The sequence below is a fragment of the Hylobates moloch genome, unplaced genomic scaffold, assembly GCF_009828535.3.
Source record: "Hylobates moloch isolate HMO894 unplaced genomic scaffold, HMol_V3 SCAFFOLD_12, whole genome shotgun sequence".
Taxonomy (NCBI): Eukaryota; Metazoa; Chordata; class Mammalia; order Primates; family Hylobatidae; genus Hylobates; species Hylobates moloch.
The window spans coordinates 27,764,676-27,786,048 of NW_026652287.1; the positions used below are offsets into that span (position 1 = coordinate 27,764,676).

The 21,373-nt window shown below is 46.1% G+C and overlaps 1 protein-coding gene across 2 annotated transcripts in view; it reads left to right on the forward strand.

Annotated features, from left to right (window-relative positions):
• Positions 1-21,373, forward strand: part of APPL2 (adaptor protein, phosphotyrosine interacting with PH domain and leucine zipper 2) — a 63,625-nt gene that overhangs the window by 18,954 nt on the left and 23,298 nt on the right. For both annotated transcript variants that reach the window (XM_058426063.1, XM_032168829.2), the window contains exons 3-11: positions 106-165; positions 691-762; positions 6,547-6,634; positions 9,673-9,714; positions 9,843-9,901; positions 10,666-10,812; positions 14,093-14,175; positions 18,359-18,517; positions 19,934-20,122. In XM_058426063.1, coding sequence (XP_058282046.1) covers positions 106-165; positions 691-762; positions 6,547-6,634; positions 9,673-9,714; positions 9,843-9,901; positions 10,666-10,812; positions 14,093-14,175; positions 18,359-18,517; positions 19,934-20,122 — 899 coding nt within the window. The remainder of the gene's footprint in view (positions 1-105; positions 166-690; positions 763-6,546; positions 6,635-9,672; positions 9,715-9,842; positions 9,902-10,665; positions 10,813-14,092; positions 14,176-18,358; positions 18,518-19,933; positions 20,123-21,373) is intronic.

The window sequence follows — 21,373 nt, forward strand, 5'->3', positions numbered from 1 at the left end:
GGACCCAGCCAATATTACTTTTTAAGGGATTCTCAGAGATGGCATTTTTCAGTGACTGTGTATACATTGGACTAATCTTACTTGCTTTTTCTCTTCTCTCCACAGAATGAGATGTGCCTGGCCACACAACAGCTTTCTAAGCAACTGCTGGCGTATGAAAAACAGGTAACCTGGTATTTATGTGGCCTATGATGCTGCTGTGTTCAGGACTTTCTTAAGTGGAATTATCCAGAGGCATCCTTAGAGACCTAAATTATTTGTTTCATTTTCTTCATAGTTTTTTTGTCTTGTCTTTTCCCTTCCACTGATGTATTGAAATCAGTGATTATCCCACAGTCTTTATGAGGTATTCTAATTAGCCTCTAGAAGTAATTAACTACTATTGAGGGTTCCGAGTCTCCAAGGAACTACAAGTGAATCAACATTCGCAATTCCAGGAAATAAACACTCAAATAAAGTAAAAAAATATGTTTGACAGAAAGGAATGACCAGGGAGGGTCAGATGAGTGCACCCTGGGGGCAGGACAAAGGGGATAGCTGTGACTCCCTCTTCAGGTAGACACTTCTGACAGGACGTGCTCTTGGGGAAGAAAGGACCTCAGTGTGGAGGGTCGTGTTCTGCAGGTGATGCTTCATGCTGAATTCCCCAGCATTCACTTAACACCTGCTTCTTTTATTCTTTGGTCTTAGAACTTTGCTCTTGGCAAAGGTGATGAAGAAGTAATTGCAACACTCCACTATTTTTCCAAAGTGGTGGATGAGGTAAGATAGCAACATAGAAAATTTGTATTTGATTCTTTCTTGAACTTTCTTTTGTTGTTATTTTGGCCCACTTTCCATTTTTAAATATCTACTTAAATATCTGAGAAGGTATCTCAACTTTTTGATCTTCCAAAGCTCCTTTCACAGGAGAGGTTGTACACTAACTATTAACGTTTGTTTCTGGTTTGAGGGGAAAGGCTTTGATATATGTGAAGAACAGACCAAAAGAAAGATTTCTGAGAATTTGGTTTCCAAAGGAGAGTATATTAGTTTCTCAGATTGCCATAGTAAATTACTATGAATGGGTAGCTTCAAACAACAGAACTTTATCCCCTCCCAGTGTGCTGTAGGCCAGAAGGCTGAAGTCAAGGTGTTGGCAGGGCCACACTCCCTCCGTTGGCTCCAGGGAGAATCCTCGTGCATCTTTTGGTGGCTCCAGGTGTTCCTTGGCTGTGGCAGCATCACTCCAGTCTGGCTTTACATCCCCTCTACCCCCGATGTTTCTCCTCTTCCATGTCTTCTCTTCTTATACAGGCACTTGGCATTGGATTTAGTGACAATCCAGGATGATCTCATTTCAGGATCCTTCATTACATCTGCAAAGACTCTTTTTTTTCAAATATTCACATGTTCTGGGTGGTCATATCTTTTAGGGGAGGGGTACAGTTCAACCCACTACAGAGGGTTTATTTTTATCTTTTTTTAAATTATTTTTTAATTTTGTAGGGATGGCCTCTTGCTTTGTTGCCCAGGCTGGCCTCAAACTGTGGCCTCAAAGGATCCTCCTGTCTAAGCCTCCCAAAGTGCTGGGGTTACAGACATGGGCCACCATGCCTAGCTTACTACAAAGGGTTTAATACAACTGTTCTTATAGCTATATTTTACAGTACATTTGGAATATTTGTAAAAAAACAAAACCAGGTATAGGAAAAGTGCATAAATTCTAATGGTAAAAAACATAAGAGCTCAGATGCTACTAGTGCTGGACAGAACTCTGCAAAATTAGGTAGACATAAATAGCTCCATCTTTTTTTTTGTTTTTAAGACAGAGTCTCGCTCTGTCACCCAGGCTGGAGTGCAGTGGCGCGATCTTGGCTCACTGCAAGCTCCACCTCCCAGGTTCATGCCATTCTCCTGGCTCAGCCTCCCGAGTAGCTGGGACTACAGGCGCCTGCCACCATGCCCGGCTAATTTTTTGTATTTTTAGTAGAGACGGGGTTTCACCGTGTTAGCCAGGATGGTCTCGGTCTTCTGACCTCGTGATCCGTGCACCTTGGCCTCCCAAAGTGCTGGGATTACAGGCGTGAGCCACTGCGCCCGGCCAAATAGTTCCATCTTTTAAGGAGTTTGAATACTCAGAGAATCATGATAAAGAATAAACATAAAGGAGTATGCAGATGCCGTTTAACTGACCAGTTATTGATCTGCAGTAGATACTGTCTTTGGTTTACAAAATGAGAAGCTAACATTCATATAAAACTGTACTAATTGCATTTTCGTTTATTCAGCAAACCAGTTCAACAAGCCATTATTTATTCAACAAACATTTATTTTTGACCTTCTACTTAGCAGATGCTGTTCTAGGCACTGGGGTTATAAAAGTGAACACGTCATATGGTTTTTATTGGGCTTTGTCCTCTACCCTGCTAAGCAGTAGGAAAAAGACAAACTCGTTCTCTTTCTATACTTTCAGCACTCAGCACACTTTGGTCACCAAAAAGTGTGGGTTTTCCCCACATCAAGCAATTCTGTGACACTAGCTGGCTGTCCTACAATTTAACTTAATTCCGACATATCTTACCTGGAGATAGCCTCAGATCCCACAAGTTAAGGGCATGATCCCACCAGACTACCCCCTCCCCCACACTTCAGATGCCAATTGCAAGTCTAGGCCTCTGGTACTTCTGACAAACGAACTATAGACTGGGGGTTCCCGCAACATCCCCCTGGGCTTTGATTATTTTCTAGAATGGCTCACAAATCAGGGAAACACTTAAATTTACCAGTTCATTATAAAGGATATTACAGAGGACACAGATGAATAGCCAGATGAAGTGATACATAGGGCAAGGTACAGGGGAGGCAGCATGGAACTTCCATGCCCTCTCTGGGGACGTCACCCCTCTGGCTCTGCCAGGTGTTTTAACGACCTGGAAGCTCTCCAAACCCTGCAGTTCAGGTATTTTTATTGGCAGCTTCATCACATAGATGTGATCAACCTCTAGCTCTGTCCCATTCCTGGAAGATGGGGGTGGGGCTGAAAGCTCCAAGCTCATAATCATGGTTTGGTGTTTCTGGTGACCAGCCCCTATCCTGGAGGCCACCAGGAGTTGCCACATCAGAACAAAGACACTCCCATCATCCAGGAAATTCCAAAGGATTAGGAACTCTATGTCAGAAACTGGGGTCAAAGACCAAATATTATAACAAAATATGCTCCTAACACCCCTATTGCTCAGGAAATTAAAGGGTTTTCAGAGCTCTCTGCCAAGAACTGGGGCAAAGACCAAATACATATTTTTTATTATTATATCACACGCACTGCGTGGCTCTCTCTCAAATGTGTTGAAATGGATAAAAGATACATAGAAGACGTAATTATAGAGGAGCAAAAGTGATTTTTGGAAGGTTGGGGAAGAGTTTTTCTTAACAGTAGAAAGATAACCTGGGGCGAGAAGCAATAGACTGCACCTCTGAGTCACATGTTTGCTGGAGAAGAGAGTTGCTAAGGAAATGCGGTTGTCAAAACCCCAGAAGCAAGATTTCCAGCTTAAAATATTTACTTACAACCACGTTGGCGTGGGCAGGAATGATGATTGTTTCAGTAGGGAGTGAATAGTTCCCAAAGGATGGAAGTATGGTTTTTATTTTTTTATTTTTTGAGACAGAGTTTTGCTCTTATTGCCCAGGCTGGAGTGCAATGGCACGATCTTGGCTCACCGCAACCTCTGCCTCCTGGGTTCAAGCAACTGTCCTGCCTCAGCCTTTCCAAGCAGCTGGGATTGCAGGCATGCGCCACCACGCCTGGCCAATTTTGTATTTTTAGTAGAGATGGGGTTTCTCCATGTTGGTCAGGCTGGTCTTGAACTCCTGACCTCAGGTGATCTGCCCGCCTCAGCCTCCCAAAGTGCTGAGATTACAGGTGTGAGCCACCACACCCGACCAGAAGTGTGGTTGTTACAGGTAGTATCATGGCACCCTGGAAGGTTAGCTCTGCAAGGAGTTTTCAAACAAACCTTTTGATGTAAAGACCCAGAGAGCGAAAGCAGTTAGCCCAGGTGGGGCCTAGATCTGGGAAGAGGAGAGTAGCTTTTGAGGCTGTTCGCTCTACCTGGGCCTAAACCAGGTTGAAAACATTTTAAGGCAAGTTATTTGACTCAGAAATTAAAGGAAAGATCAACAAAAAGTAGAAATTTATGTGGCTTATAGCTAATAGAATGCATTGGAATGAGATCTTACATGTTATAAGTCACACAGAGATTTCCATGCATGGTGATTTCCCTAAAAGCAGAGTTTCCGGACCACTTCCTTTGAGTGCACCTGAGACAGGATGTCATTGTCATTAGAGTCCACTGATTGAAGACTGAGCATGTATGCCAGGCACTCTGCTCTGAGTGTGTCCTGTTCATGTCACTGTCTTGTCCTCACATGCCTTAGCCATGCAAGGAAGATGCTGTTGTCCCCATTTTCTATATGGCGATGCTAAAGTTGTGAGAGGTGGTGCATGCCCCTTCCATTCTCCTCAGCGAAGGTGCTCTGGTCAGCAGTGATTATCCTGTACAACTCACAGCTCAAAAGCCCCACGTTAAAAGCTGATGACATAACCCCCTTAATTCTTGGGGAGAAAATGAGTAGCTGGGAAATGTACCATTTCTGAAGTATATAACCATTGGAAAGACACTTAATCTTTCTGAGTTTTGGTTTCTCCATCTTATATGGCATCAGCAAGGCCCACTTAATTGGGCTATTATATTGATTGAATTAAATAATGACTCTCAAAGCATCAAGCACAGAGCCTGTTAACTGTTAATGAAAAACAGTACCTTTCTTATAGAAGTTTTTCTGGAAAAGTAGTCATCACATTCTGTTCTGAAGGCATTTACTGGCATGGCTGTCTTCCTGTGTTACCCCCAAATATAGCTGCCATGCTTTGACTCGGTCGAGTGATAGGGAAAGTGTTAGCAGCTTGCCCCAGTGCTCCCTTGCCTGGCAAATGGTTGACCTTAGGCAAGTCTTTAAGCTTATAAGAGTGGCCTCTGAAGACACAGCCTAGAGGACCAGATCTGTTGGGAGATGCATGTGCAGAAGGTTGATGAATATGCGTGACTGCCAGCACTGCTAAAAGAAACTTTGCCACATGTTGAATCCAAAAATGATTGCTGGGTGATTTCCCCTTAGTCACCCAGCAGGAATCCCAAAATATCTGGAAGTCTGTGGTCTAGTGGGAAAATCCCTTCCATTATATTCATTGCCAACATCTAGATTCCCAAACATGTGAGCATAAAGGACAAATTCTATATCCCAGGCTATGTAGTGGAAAGTAAACAAATCTTAGATCCCACCAGCCCCAGATTAGAAGCCCAGCTGTGCTATTTATTTGCCCTCTGGATTTGGAGAGCTATTTGCATGTCTGTAAAGTGGTGATGATAAATAATACCTAACTCACAGAATGGGTGAGAACTACTTAGTATTGAGCATATAAAGCTGGCATGCAAAAAGTACTCAAAAATGCACTGATAGGGATAATTTTTATTTCTCCTAGATAATTTACAAAGATAGAATCTACTGAGTCCTTGAGGTAGAAAGGGAGAAAGAGTCAAGAGCTGTTAAAATCATCTGGTGAGGAGCATCACATCCAAATGCAGTCGTCTTATATCTTATTCTCAGAAGGGTCCTTTTCTAGACTAAAGGTCTGAAATCTGGCAGAGTTGTTTTGTAGGGAGTATTCTTTTTTTTTTTTTTTTTTTTTTTTTATTTGAGATGGAGTCTCGCTCTGTCTCTGTCACCCAGGCTGAAGTTCAGTGGTGCGATCTTGGCTCACTGCAAGCTCCACCTCCCGGGCTCATACCATTCTCCTGCCTCAGCCTCCTGCATAGCTGGGACTACAGGTGCCCGCCACCACGCTGGCTAATTTTTTGTATTTTTAGTAGAGACAGGATTTCACTGTGCTAGCCAGGATGGTCTCGATTTCCCGACCTCATGATCCGCCTGCCTCAGCCTCCCAAAGTGCTGGGATTATAGGCGTGAGCTACCACGCCTAGCTGGTAGGGAGTATTCTTTCTCCAAAGTCACTTCCAGGCCCATAGCTGGCTCTGGTTTTCAGGCGAGTAGGTTTCCAGCAGGCCCGTCTTTCAGGCGTGGCTTCAGCCTCTCTGGAGAGTGAGAGAGCTGAGCAGCCTGGCGAGGTCCTGAGCCATGACAGCACTGACAGCTGGCTGTGTTCTCTGCAGGCACATCCAGGCATTACGATTCTCCAGTGGGGTGAGGCCCAGAGTGGGAACACAGAAGAAGCAGAGTCTGCCCGGTGAACAGGGTAACTGTGGGCCCAGACACTCTGTTAGCAAGCTTCACTGGTGCCCTGGTCAGTTAGAACCTTGTATTTCATTTTTCATGCTTCTAGGCCAGTATCATTTACTGCTTTATGAAGGGTACTTATTTGCTAATGAAGTCTCCCTGAGCTCTGTGACCACACAGAAGTGTTCAGTGTGATTCCTTGGTGAAATGAGACTATGTCAATAATAATAATGTATTTAATTTACCTGAATACCATTCTCTTTCTTTCAGCTTAATCTTCTCCATACAGAGCTGGCTAAACAATTGGCAGACACAATGGTTCTACCTATTATACAATTCCGAGAAAAGGATCTCACAGGTAAAGTAACTGAGTTCAATGCCAGTTACCTTCAAAATATTGTGTAATGCACTTAATAATAATTCTTACTGCATTACTTTCTTTCAATGTGTAGCTTGCTGAGAAATGCCTTTCTTTTTGAGCAGTTCAATTCAGCGAACTTTTACTGACTTCCCACTATGTTCCCGGCTCACCTAAAGGAGATCACAGGCCAGTGGAAAGACAGGTGTGGAAACAGATCGTTGTAATATTGTGTGATGAGGGCAACAGGACAGAGATGCACAGGAGTAGAAACAGCACACAGAAAGGCGTGCTAGGGAAGGCTTCCTGGAGAAGGTGATCTCTGAGCTGGGTTTTGAAAAATGACATTAAGGCTGTGTTCCAGATTAGGGGACATTTGTAAAGTCATGCTGTTCTTGGGGGAACTGTGAATGCTTTGGAATGGAAAGCGGGAGCTTGGAGAGGGGAAGATGGGATAGGAACCACGCTTTCCCTGTGCTAGACTCTGGGGATGCAGCTGTGAACGATGGATGGGGGCTGCTCTTATGGAACTCCCAGTTAGTGAGTAAGGGAATCTGTGAGTCAGTCAGAAAACTTAGTTGTCCTTTTGGACTAATTTTTGTTCTTCAACTAAAATATAGCATTAGGACAATTTTATATTTCTTACAAATCAAGGTAGTCACAAAATGCACATAAAAAAGAATGAATAATCTTGAAAAAACTTAGCTGATGTTAGAAAAGGGACTCCACATTTTCTAGTCCTATTCTCTCTTCATTGGAAGTATTTATTACTTAGAGTTTAAGAATTACATTTTCTAGAACACTGATATAAACAAGTTGCTGGCCCCAAAAAAGCCTAAACCTGAATGCTAAAAGATCTGGTCAGTATATTACTTAGTCTTTAAAAATATATCACCTTAAGCTTTTATTGCGGCGGGGGTGGGGGCGGAGAAAGGTTGCAGTAAATCTAAAGACAAGTCTTAAAGGTGAAGATTGGCTGGGCGCAGTGGCACACGCCTGTAATCCCAGCACTTTGGGAGGCCGAGGTGGACGGATCACGAGGTCAGGAGATCTAGACCATCCTGGCTAACATGGTGAAACCCCCGTCTCTACTAAAACTACAAAAAATTAGCCGGGCATGGTGGCACGTGCCTGTAGTCCCAGCTACTCGGGAGGCTGAGGCAGGAGAATCGCTTGAACCCAGGAGGTGGAGGTTGCAGTGAGCCGAGATCGTGCCACTGCATTTCAGCCCAGGCGACAGAGCAAGACTCTGTCTCAAAAAAAAAAAAAAAAAAAAAAAAAAGGATGAAAGTTTTCCTCCCTTGTTTTGAGATCCCCTGTGTTGGTGTCACCTGAGGCTAAGGAACAATGATAGAACTGGCATAAACTCTACCTAAGGTCAGTTTGGCAGCACTAAAATTTAATGAATAAAAAATAACAAGTAATAACCTCCATTTGCTTGCATAAAGGGAAGCCTTGATTAAACAAAGCAGGAATTTTAGTGCTTTTTAGTGTTGCTCATCTATCATTGCATAGGAAGCTAAAACATGCTTGCCTTAGTCATCTGCTGATTATTCAGTCCTCACTGAACGCCTTAGTGGGTGCATTTTTTTGAAGGGTTTTCTCTAAATAAAATCATTGGAAGTGAACGGGATGTCATTTTTAAAACAAACTCCAAGTCTGTTTGAAAGAAAATAATCATCTCCTAAGACCTATGTTGTCAGATTTATGTCTTTCAGGTTTGCTTATGGGAGGCAGAACTAGAATTGAGAGTGCCCAGAAGCATTAATGACAGTGGCTTCCGTTAATCCAGTGACCCCAAATGTGGATGAGTAGTATTTGCCCAGGATGGTGATTTTTTAAAGTGGAATAAAACTGCTCATTAGTAGTAAGAAGGAATCTTCTTAGTATCTTTGAAAAAGGTTAAACATCCTTTTCTGATGCCACCCAGCACATCACTTTGAAGTATTTGGCCCCAGGTCATACCTGAGTCAACATCAGACCAAATTAGAATCTGACCTCCCCTCTGCCTAGAGTGGTGTTTTATCTTACATTTCTTGGCCTTTATTTACTCACTAACACAAGTACATAATCTGAATGAAGAGAATGCAAGAGATATTAAGGAAACTACTTAAAATTGATAAGTAAAGAAACCTAAAACTTGACTCCAACAAGAAGTAAAAGATGGGAGAGAAAAAAAGAAAAGTGCAAGCAGGAAAGGGCAGAAAGCAGCCTGATATCAAAAGAGTATGAATAACGCGAAGAGAATTTAAAAGCTGGAGGCAGTTTGGAGGCAAATTGAAAACCAGTATAACCAACCTAGATGTGAATGGCTTTGCTTTGTTTGACAAAATGAAAACGAATTGTTTTAGAATTGTAGAAAGTGTCGCTTTCTTTTAGGTATCGATCATTGTGTTTTTAAGTTTCTAACCTTGGACAGTCACTGCTCTCAATGATCTTTTTGGATTTTTGGTCTTGGGCTTGGTTCAGCCATCTCTGTGCATGATGGGTGTGGCACTCACTTGGAGTAATAGTTTTTGGTGTTGGCTTGTCGCAACTACAGTATGCTAGATCGTGTCACATTTTTCATTAATACGAGAACCGCGTATTCCTTTGTCCAGGGATGACTCCAGTAAGTCAGATATTAAAATGGCAACACAGGAAGCTTCTAGGTTCTGGGTATAGAAAGATGTATTAAGACACTCTATTTAGGGGCTGAGGCACCAGAACTTAAGTTTATACTCCAGGTCTCCATGAAAAGTACCTGTCCACCACACTGTCCAGCCCCCCTCCCCGGCGTGCCCTCTCCCTCACAGACCCTGAGCGCTGTGTGGAGAGGCAGGGCTGCTCGGGTCGTCAGGGTCACTGGGTGTGGGGGCATGGTTGAAGCCATATGTTTCAGTGAGCCCAGGTCCCAGCCTCTGGGCCAGGCCTGTGAGAGCAGGGGACTGAGGTTCCCTTGCACGCATATTCTCTTATTTTCAGGGGAAAGTGCAGAGCTCCGGGTTGGCATGTTTTATTTTTCATTGCTCTGAGACGGTCCCTTTTCTCCTTTTCAGAAGTAAGCACTTTAAAGGATCTATTTGGACTCGCTAGCAATGGTAGGCACCTTCTCCTTTCCTGGTGTGTGGGTGTGTGGGCTTACTGTGGCAGAGAGGAGACGCCCAATGAATGTTGCTCCCTTTCGACCCTGACCCTCCCGGGTGCTCAGATGTCTGTTTATTTTTAGAGCATGACCTCTCAATGGCAAAATACAGCAGGCTGCCGAAGAAAAAGGAAAATGAGAAGGTAAGAATACTTTACATGTTGTTTTTCACTTCATTTACATAAAGGCTTTTCATGTCTTCCTCTTGTGAATTTATGGCATAAAACGGTGTCGTGGTTATTTTTTTTTTTTAACTATACATGGACTTTTAAAATTATTCATTCCAAATCTCATAAGTAGACCTCCACTTCTCTATTCTATCTTTTCAAACTGGTTTATTAAACACCAGCTTAGAGCCATTGTAAGATTGTGATCACACAGGGGTTTTAACTTCAGCTTGCTGCCTCGTCTGACTCATTTATCACCCAGGTCACTTGAACTCCTTGCCCCAAGTGTTGACTCTGATTCTTTAACCCATGCTTTCTAGGACCTTCGCTACTCTAGATAATATTGACTATTTTCATGCATATAACTTTTCACTTCTGTTACATGATCTCCTTGGACTAAATTATGTCCTTGGCATACAGTCTTATGAGTGAACTAGAATGTCTGCGGCCTTCTTCAGTACATGCTGCCATATTTTATCCTGAAGGACTGTAGGACTTTGCACTGTTCCCAGGAGAGTACTGGCTTCACCTCACTGCGGCCTCACGAGCACTGAGATGCTGTTTCTTGCATATTTTTAATTTGTATTTTTTAGAAAGTTGAGGTGCAGCCTTATCTGTGTTTTATTATATTTGTCACAAAAATGGTTATAATGCATAAACACACATTTTGAAGTGCACGCTTTTACAGAATTGTCATGTACAGTAGACAACTTGAAGTTTTCCTTTCACCTTTTAACCAGGTGAAGACCGAAGTTAGAAAAGAGGTGGCCGTGGCCCGGCGGAAGCAGCACCTCTCCTCCCTTCAGTACTACTGTGCCCTCAACGCGCTGCAGTACAGAAAACAAATGGCCATGATGGAGCCCATGATAGGCTTTGCCCATGGACAGGTAGGGGAGTCCCTCCCTGAGGGCTGAAACCTAAGCTAGCTGTGACATTCTGCTGAGAGAGCACTCAGGAGACACTGAAGCATTGTCGTAGAAAGAAACATAAATGCACAATCTCCCTGGCAACTTTGTGGGATTCAGCACTTGGTTGGACAGCTTCCAGTTGAGCTGGGTCATCTTCAGCTGGACATGCATTGGCCTTGAGGTAGGCCATATGTTCAGGAAATGAGGCCTGGGTCCCAAGCCTCTCTTGGGGAGGAACCTGTGTGGCCCTTTTTTTCTAATCCAAATGAAAGCCAGCTGGGTGCAGTTCTCCTAGAAGCAGCTACCACTGGGGTTGGGATAGCTCGCCTGTCACCCAGGATTCCCGGCACTCCTTGCTGCTCTGTAGTAAGGCCCCCCCTCTGCTGGCTCCTCAGGCGGCACCTCTCCTAGGTGATCCCAGCACCTTAACATCTGGGCATGGGGAAACGTTGCCAGTGCTTTATGAGGTCTTCTGTATTTACTGGGTTTCTATCCTCCTATTTAATGGTTGGCTGAATATTTGTCTTAAGAGAGGCTCTACTTTACGGATGGGGAGTTGACAATAGTGGCACCAGTGCAGTGGAGACAAGAGTGACCGTGAATGTGAGGCTGATGGCACCACCCCCTCACTTTCCACCCCCGTCCTGCATGTGCCCCACTCATGTTGTCTCCAAAGCCATCCTTTGGTCCATGAGAAAGGCACCCAGGAATCTTCTCTCAGTTGCCAATCTATGAACAGAAGGGGATGCGACGAAGCAAAATGTTGTTAAGAAAAAGTCACCAACTTAAAAATACCTGATATATGAACATCTAATACTTCTATAATACATTTTTAAGGCACATATATTAAAAAACAAAAACCTCACGTCAGTGTCATTCAACAAAAAGGGGAATGAGAGAGGAGCTTTAACCCATTTCCTGTTTAGAGAAAAAAAGTGCAGCTCACTGCCAGCACAGTACTCTCAGGGCAAACGGGAAATGGGTTCGGAAAATATCCAAGCTCAGTTGTCTTCCTCCTTAATCTAGTTGTTAGGTTGTTGAATGCTGAGTTCACTGAAGTCAGCCTATGCCTTTGGAAGTGATACTTAAATAGAGCGATAGAGTCTTCCTGTGTCTTCTGAGTGAAGTAGCACCACCCAGCTGTGGGCGGCATCAGTCTTCAGCAGATCTTGGGAGCTGTCCAGGTGCTTGTGATGGGCACTTGTGCACACAGGTGTGCAGTAACTCATACTGTTGCCCTCCCCTCTCCTGCAGGCAGTATTGCAGCTGGCAGATGGCCTTGCCATATCAGAGAATGCCGGGGCTCTCTTTGTTCTCTTTAGTTAAGCCCTCCTGGATTGACGCCATCCCTCTGGGGCCGTAACCTTGCTCAGTCAGAGGTCTAGGGTCAGGAAGGGTCTCAGATCTAGCATCCCAGAAGGATGAACAGCTCTGGTCCTGATCGGTCAGTGCTGTAGAACTTGCTTGATAAGAGGGTGTCCTTCAAGGCCTATAGGACAAGCTTGACACCAGCTGGTTTCATTCTCATTCATGGCGTAGGACTACCTCACTGCTCCCAGCCTGGACTCTCTAAGTGAGTGCTCTGGCCACAGAGGGAGAAGAGGAGCTGTGGGTACTGTAGCACACATGTAGCCCCAGTTCTGGGGGAACAGCAGAGCACACCATCATTATTGGGTGGCAGGAGCATCATTTTTGAGAGCTGAGAATGGCATCTTTCATTTTTCATATCCGGATTTCAAGACACAAGACCAAGTAGGCCCTTTCCCTGTGGATTATTTTTAAATGCAGATGAAAACAACAGCTCCTTCTCCTAGACAAGTTTGTTGCCTGGCACCGTGGAGTGATCTTCTGGATGATTCAGAAGCATCAGCTGTCGTCCTGCCTCATCCGACCTTGGCAATCAGGGTTTATTGAGCGCCAGCCTCTGTGAGCTGATGGTTCCGTGAACATAGCACTTCCTGCTGCTCACCTAGGCAGTTGTGGTGGAGACTCACCAGGCTTCTTGGCACCACCCACCTTTGTGGAGGTGTGGGGACTCCATTCCTGCCTTCTCCAGCCCTTCAAGTCGTGTTCGGTCCTCATGCCTGCAAACTGAGGCTCTGTAATCGGTGCGCAGGTTTTTGAGAACAGAACAGTGACCTCCAGTGTTATATTGACGGGACAGGCTGTGATGCGGCTGTAGAGCCAGTGTCTTACCTGCCTTCCGTTCATCCATTCGCCCACTTGTCTTAGGGATTATGTGAGCCCCTGCCCTAAGGAGCTTACAGAATAGCAGAGGAGCTAAGACATGGCCTAGGAGTCCAAATTCCAAAGGAGTTCAGGGAGGGGAAGGAGAGGGAGGCCACCATGACATTGTGCCATTAGAAATGCAGAGTGCTGACTTAACAGATTAGTGATATTAAATGATTAATATTCATTTTGATATTTAACATTTCAGGAGTTCCAAATGGCATTTCCAGTGGTGATCTCTGTATGATTTAAAGATCATGGGGCCAGAACAGCCCCCTGCATGTATCACCTGGGTTAGGATGACCACAATCATCCATTTTTAACCTGTGATAACTAAGCACATTGGAATACATGCTTTCCCAGGGTATCTGGGGAATAGATGCAAGGCCGTCAGAACTATGCTGAGAATACCTGCTAGCCTCTTCAGGATCAGAGGTCGATTTTGGTGCCTGCCATGCCAGGAAAGGGAGGTTTCCATGTCAGACAGACGAGCTGGGTTAATGTGTGAGAGAATACCCTTGCTCACACAGAACGTTCTCTCTCTTTTTTCATCATTCAGGCTTGCAACTGTAACTGTTACCTCCCAACCAGCAGACATAGAAAATGGAGCAGTTCATACCTAACGGGCAGATTTGCAAAAGTCATGGCTGTCGAAGAATGGAAACTGGAGCTGCTCAGGGTGGGATGGTGCAGATGCCACTAATATACAGAAATGTTCTTCTTCCCCTCTCCCCTACCCCTGCCCTCCAGGGTTTGTCAGGGGACCCAGACTTTCTGGGAAGTGAATATTAGACAGGAGTCACAGGAAGTAAGGAATCCCTTCCATTGGCACCCAAAAGCCAGCAACTGTGGTTTCCGTTTCAAAGTGCATAGTGCTCAGGTGTAGACTCAGTAGAGATGCTGCCGGTGCCGCATGCGAGGCGGGCCAGCCAGCTGTGATGGCGGCCCTCACGCTGCCTGTCTCACCTTCAGTGAGTTCACTGATCACTTCCCTGGATGATTGTCAGAATATTATAATTATATCTTTCAGATTAACTTTTTTAAGAAGGGAGCAGAGATGTTTTCCAAACGTGTGGACAGCTTTTTATCCTCCGTTGCAGACATGGTTCAAAGGTAATGCTGCACTCCGGCCGGGTCTTGTGTGCCCCTTGCCTTTCATGCTGATCTGACATCTCTGGGAGGTCGGGGGGAGGGTTCTAACTGTGGAGGGTCGCACAGAGCCTCTGTCCACCCCAGAAATGGCCAGTAACAGTGCCCTCGCCTTAGCTTCCAATATTCATAAATATCTGGGGCACACTCGTGGAGTTTTCTCCAGATTTCTTGTTGTGAATATTGGAGTTTCACATGTTACAAGCCTGGGAGTCCAGCTTAGCTTTGCTGTGGTTTTAGAAGAGCTCTTGGCTTTCTTTGAGAGTACATGGCAGTAGCAAATGGAAGTGCTGTCACTTTTCAGGAAACTCTGACCAGTGCATTAATTTATAATAGACAAAGGAGGGATAGAGCCTTTTTGGAATTAATTTTAAAAACTGTATTTGCTTATTTTAAGAAATACAACATCACTCTCTTCAGTAGTTGAGTAACTGCCACACTTACTGGAGGCTGTGGCCGCCCTGCCACCCGCCCCTCCCCAGCTTCCATGACAGGGAGCTCTGAGGGGGGTCCTGTCCCCTGCAGCCTCAGGCTTGGTCTATCCGGAGCACAGCATGGGCTTCCCAAGTGCTTGCCACGATTTCTGGAGTATAGAAATAGGTCCGTGTGTGTGTGTGTGTGTGTGTGTGTGTGTGTGTGTGTGTGTGTGTAGTTGACAAATAGACAAAATGGAAATAATGAATAGGAATTTTATTTCATGTGGATACATGAAGAGAAAGTTACTCATTTTCTTGAAGATGTTGCATTTCACCACACTTCATGAAGGCTAAACAAGGGAATTGATCTAGGTAGAAGTCTATGTGAAATGCTCCAAAAATAATCAGTCCCAAGAAAAGCCAGTGCTGAGCACTGAGACAGATGCAAAGGGAGCTGAGAGCATATACCCCTTCCTGAAAGTCACTGAGCTGTTTAGCTCTGAATAATTGGCAGCAGTGAGTGATGTAGCTTTTATTTATGATTATGCTAGAAACCAACTTGTGAAAATCTGATTGCAGTTTCTTGCCTTTTAATTTATTTTGTTCTTAGCCCCTGGGAATGTTAGGAGGAGGTAGAAGATGAGAGGCTATTAAATGGCCACTTTGTAAAAGTATCCTCCATCCCTCATCTTTCACTGTCTCTTCCTCATCCTGCTTTAACTCTCAGAATTCCTCGGACTTCTGTGTTTCTGGAAGAACCATCTATGCCTCAATTTTTTTCACACACCTGATTATTTTCTGAATGGGTAGCAGGACATTCGTGCCCACGTGTGTGAGATGCCATGGTTTCCTCTTTCTGCAGATCCTAGAGCCTGTGTCTTCCCTTCTTGTCAGCATTTCCATTAGCCATTATTAAATGGCCAACCCAAGTATAGCACCAGCCATCCTGAGAGAACCACAACCCGGGCATTAACGTCAGGGTCTGCACCCGGGCTACATGGCCTTATCTGTGCACGCTAGGGCTGGTTCTGTGAGTCACCCCCTCTGTCTGACAAGCTGTATTTAGTTATGGGGTGACAGGCAGCTAGTGGGGTTTCCAAAGTGAACCTTGCAGCACTTGATTCAAATAGCTAAAGTACTGTTTTGAATGCTACTTTTCCTGTAATTTTTCATTTCATGTTGGTGAGTAAATATGACCACTTTTCTCCAAACCAAGGGGTGGTTTTGTTGCCGCATTGCCATGCATGAGCAGCCAGCCCGCCCAGGGAGGCCTCAGAGCAGGATCTGGTGGTGGCCCTGAAGCTGTGCAGCCCCTCCCCGGGGGATGATGCCACAGGTGCTCTGTACCTTCAAGGTGGGGGCAGATTCAGAACCCAGTGGTGGGAATCCAGACAGCGCAGCATGGTTTCCAGCCACCCTGCAGAGCTTTCTTTATTCCCTAACCCTATAGTGATACAGTTCTACCTTTCTGCAGCTCATATCTGTATATGAACAGATATATATAATTTTATGTATGTGTGTGTGTGTGTATATACATGCTTTTTTGTTGTTGTTTTATCTGTGAAGAGAACCAGTTGAAAGCAGTTAATTTTGACCCTGTTCCTTTGGTTCCTGGGAACCTTGGATGAGCTCCCAGTGTTTGAGCCTGAGTCTGTGTGGGGTGGGGGAGGGGAAGGCAGGGCAGCTACTAAAAATCTCCTGGAGTTGTACGCAAGATGCCACGTTGGTGCCCGTGAGTGTCTTTCTGGGGACAGGATCCTTCTCTTGTATCACATCTTCAAAGAGGTTTCTCACCCATAAAAGCTGACCCTGAGCTCTTGACGGGCTCTTGGTCCCTCCCTCCCCTTCTCTCCTCTCCCTTTCTCCTCCGTTGTTCTATGTGCTGGGCTTGGTCTTCCATGTTCCATTCTCTCAGCTGGGGCAGTGACAAGCAGGCGAAGCTAATGAGGTTTGTCCTCCAGCTTACCTGTCCTAAGGCCACCGATGGTAGAGTCCCTCATCATCCCAGTCAAATGTCAGAAAAGCCAAAATCAAGCTGCATTAAAGAAGAAGGGCTGACCAGGAGCAGTAGCTCACACCTGTAATCCCAATACTTTGGGAGGCCAAGATGGGTGGGTCACTTGAGGCCAGGAATTCAAGACCAGCCTGGCCAACATGGTGAAACCCCTTCTCTACTAAAAATACAAAAATGAGCTGGGTGTGGTGGTGCATGCCTGTAATCCCAGCCGTTTGGGAGGCTGAGGCATGGGAATCGCTTAAACCCAGGAGGCGGAGGTTGTAGTGAGCCAAGATCATGCCACTGCACTCCAGCCTGGGTGGCGGAGCAAGACTCTCTCAAAATGAATAGATAGATAGATAGATAGATAGATAGATAGATAGATAGATAGATAGATAGATAGATAGATAGATAGATAGATAGATTAGATAGATAGATAGATGATAGGGAGGGAGTGGGGGAATATGCTATGTCCAAGCCCAACGTTCTTTACCTACAGAAGAGAGAGAATCCTCAGGTGCTCATGTGGAGAAACACTGGCCCCCTATTTGCTTGTGATTTTAACCCTGTGGTTGCCGTGTCTCCTGGGACACAGTGCAGAGGAGCACCTCCTGTAAATTGTGATTTCTCTGATGGATGGGCCCTGTTGGGCAGATTGTGTTTAGGACTTTGTAGCCAAGACTGTCACTACTGGGTGGGGTGGCCTGGTGAGGTCTAGCTCAGCAGGGGAAAAGGGCAGCCACCATTTCCACACCTCAGCACACACCTCCATGAAAGCCAGGGGCTAATGTCCCAGAGCCAGGCCATCCGCCCACTTACCCCTGTGTGAGCAGCCCTTGGCCTGCTAGCCTGTGCAGCCTTGGGGCAGATCTGTGGCTGTTAAAAAAGGAAAAGCATTGCCTTTGGCTTTGTTGTTGCACCTTAGTACCACTTCCTGGTCATTTTCCTGTCACCACCACTCCTGCCTAAACCAACAGCAGGGGAGGCATGACTACCATTTCATTCCTTCCTTTATGGAACTTGCTTAGGCTGCCTGTGTGAGCAGCCCTGGAGGATGGGCTTCTCAAAGCTTTTCTCCAAAAATTTGCATCAGTGGTGCTGAGCATGGATACCTCTGTCAGCAGCAAAACTGTTTAGCTGGGTTCGGCTGGGTGCGGTGGCTCACACCTGTAATCCCAGCACTTCGGGAGGCCGAGGCAGGAGGATCACGAGGTCAGGAGATCGAGACCATCCTGGCGAACATGGTGAAACCCCGTCTCTACTAACAATACAAAAAAAAAAAAAAATTAGCCGGGCGTGGTGGCGAGCGCCTGTAGTCCCAGCTACTCAGGAGGCTGAGGCAGGAGAATGGCATGAACCTGGGGGGCAGAGCTTGCAGTAAGCGGAGATGGCACCACTGCACTCCAGCCTGGGCGACAGAGCAAGATTCTGTCTCAAAAAAAATAAAAACAACAAAAAAAATGGTTTAGCTGGGTTCAAGCATAGTTAAATGGCATTCCTTAGGTTCTGTTGTAAAATAGCAGTCATATAAACACATTTACTACTGCAAAATTGAGTCCCTGTGATTCACAGTTTTCAGGGCCTAAAGGTAGAGGGTTGTGGCCCTGTAGGAGGCTGGCAGCTCCATCTGTAAGGCCGGAAGCTTTGTGGGGGTGGAGTGATGGCTGCCAGCGGCTTCTTAGTAGTGCTGGGTTGGCCAGCAGTGAGTAACTGACCCAACACCTTCTGTCTTAAGCATTCAGGTAGAACTGGAAGCCGAGGCGGAAAAGATGCGGGTGTCCCAGCAAGAATTACTTTCTGTTGATGAATCTGTTTACACTCCAGACTCTGATGTGGCCGCACCACAGATCAACAGGAACCTCATCCAGAAGGCTGGTTACCTTAATCTTAGAAAGTGAGAACACGACTGTCTGCCTCTTTTTCTGAAATCAGTTTTCCCTAAGAAGTGACTGAAAAGCAATCTTATATGCCCCATTAAAGTCGGAGGGAGGTGGGCGGGTGAGACTGGGAAGAACTCCCATCACAGCAGCCCTCCCACTTGCAACACCGGAAACCTCTGGGGCCCAGGCGCCAAACTGCACTAAGAGATGGGACTGGAATCGAGTCCTCTAAGAGCCCGGTGCTGTGGACTCTGGTCACTGTGGCCATGTGCAAACAGACCACTCTTAACTGTTGCCGTCCTGGACCAGTGACAGTTTTTATCCCCTCATGCCACTTTCCCCACACCGGCTGGCAGGTGAGAGCCATGTGCTGGAGACCTACCTGTGAGGCCAGAGGCAGGGACAGGAGGCTCTTAGAATCAGTTTGATTCATACTGATTGTGTCACACATTTACCACTCAGGTCTTTAAGTGTCCATTTTGAATGGAAGGGATGATCAGGTTTAAGTGCTTCTGTGAGCAGAGAGGATGTTGTCATGGTGTGGTGTGAAAAGCACTGACTTTGGAATCAGACACTCCAGCTGGGCTGAGCCTTGATCTCTTCATCTGTAAAATGGAGCTGATAACTGCACCTGCTTTATGAAGTTAGATTGAATGTGGTCATCCCTCCCAGGCAGTGAGCACTCAGATGTCAGCCGTTGCCATTTGGGGAAATTATTGGGGCAAGAAGCCCAGTGCCTTTGGACATAGTTGCTACTCAGTAAATACTGAGCCAAGTAAATGTGTTTGATAACCCCCAGTGGAGGGTCCATGGAGAGGAACTGCCAGCTGTTACCAGGCTGGAGTACCTCTAAGGTCTGTGAACTTGGGGCAATCACAAGCTAAATGTCCCCTGTAGTTCTGCAGGTGTAGAAAACCCACCAGGTTCTGTTGTTATTTGCCAGGAACTAGATTTTCCTTTTGTAAGCAGCCCACAAAACAAGAATGACCTTCAGTTAAAGCAAAACCCAATCCGTTGAGAGCCTCCTAGGACTATAGGGTGGGTGCTGTGGGCTAAGGCAACCCTGACTAGATTCAGAGCAGCTCAGCTCCAGGTGTCAGAGAAATGATTCTCCAGGTGTTCAGTCCTTAATGGTGTCGGACTCATTCTAGTTCCATCTCCTGGTTTAGTAGTCAGCGTGTGGCTGCGGTGTGGGGAGTTGGCCCTGGGACTGTTGTCTCCCTTGGAAGCCGAGCCCATGATCTCCCAGATCATTTCAGCTAAATTGTACCCTTCTGCTGCTCTTTCCACTTGAATGGGCAGTTTTGCTTTAACGATATAAAGAAACACATTATTTCTAAAATGCCACCAGTACCCATAAGGTAGCAAGACTTGGAGGTGGCCGCTGGTGCTTTCTGGTACTAATGGGCTTTTTAAAACACAACTCACAGCAAAACAGGGCTGGTCACCACCACCTGGGAGAGGCTTTATTTCTTCACCCAAGGCGGGAATCTCATGTGTCAGCCCAGGGGAGCCGTGGCTGGAGGTTTGATCCAGGACCTGGACAACTGCTCAGTGATGGCCGTGGATTGTGAAGACCGGCGCTACTGCTTCCAGATTACCACGCCCAATGGAAAATCGTATGTCTCACGTGTTTTATTTGGGAGGAGAATGAGTATAGTGGTTCCACCCGTGCCAAGGGCCTCCTAGTTCATTCGTACGTGCCAGCCCTCTGTGGGAGAGGCCCCAATCTGGGTATTGTTGACCTTTCAGGAGGATGATTTTCTGCTCTCTTTAAACAAGCCCACATGACCCATAAGGGATCCAGCCTGCCTTATCCCATAGGGAGATAAGTAAGGGTTTGTCTGTGGGTTTGGAGAAGAGATTACCTACATGTGTGAGACAGCAACAGAAGTTGTGCTTGTTAGCATAGATTCTCAGAGAGAGAGAAGGCTGTGGCTACTCCTAACCTGTTGTAAAGCATTTGTGTTTGGATTGTGGCAGGGGCGGGTAACTATTTTGGTAAGGACGACCTTCCTGAGAAGGCCATTTTTCCAGCAGAAGCAGTTGTTGTGAGAAGTGCACTCCACTGCAGCAGTATCGTCAGCTGCCAGGCTGTTCCCACATGCCCTGTGTACCTGAGGGGCCCCAAAGAGGTGGTACTTTAACAGTTCGCAGCCTGTGGTCATTCACAGTAGATCCCGTCCCAGTGGGATCCCCTCTCAGAGCGGTGGTTTTTAAACTGCTCCAAGGAGTTCAGGGTCCCATGGAGGGGCTTCAGGGTTCACCTGCCTGGGGAGAGGAGTGGCCCTGCCCATCATCAGAGCCGCGCTTCTCGCATTGCATTCTATTAAGATTTGACCTGAACAGCAGGGGTGGGGGTGGGGACGGCGTTGGGATGATGTCTCTCCTCCCAGCTTGGCAGAGCAGCTTTAGACCTCATCCTTCCTGCTTTGGTGATGGGAAATGACCTGGGAATGGAGATTCCTGGATGCTCATCATGGTCCTTTGCAGTTAACCTCCTCTGGGCCTCACTTTCCTCAGATATAAAATAGGGATAAGGTCTATGTTACCCCATCTGCCACAGATGAGAGGAACAAGGGAACTGGCAGATGTGGGGTCGCTTTAAAGAGTTAAAGCCTCGGCTGGGTACGGCGGCTCACGCCTGTAATCCCAGCACTTTGGGAGGCCAAGGCAGGTGGATCACCTGAGGTCGGGAGTTTGAGATCAGCGTGACCAACATGGAAAAACCCTGTCTCTACTGGAAATACAAAATTGGCCAGGCACGTTAGTGGTGGCGCATGCCTGTAATCCTAGCTACTCAGGAGGCTGAAGCAGGAGAATCGCTTGAACCTGGGAGGTGGAGGTTGTAGTGAGCCAAGATTACACCA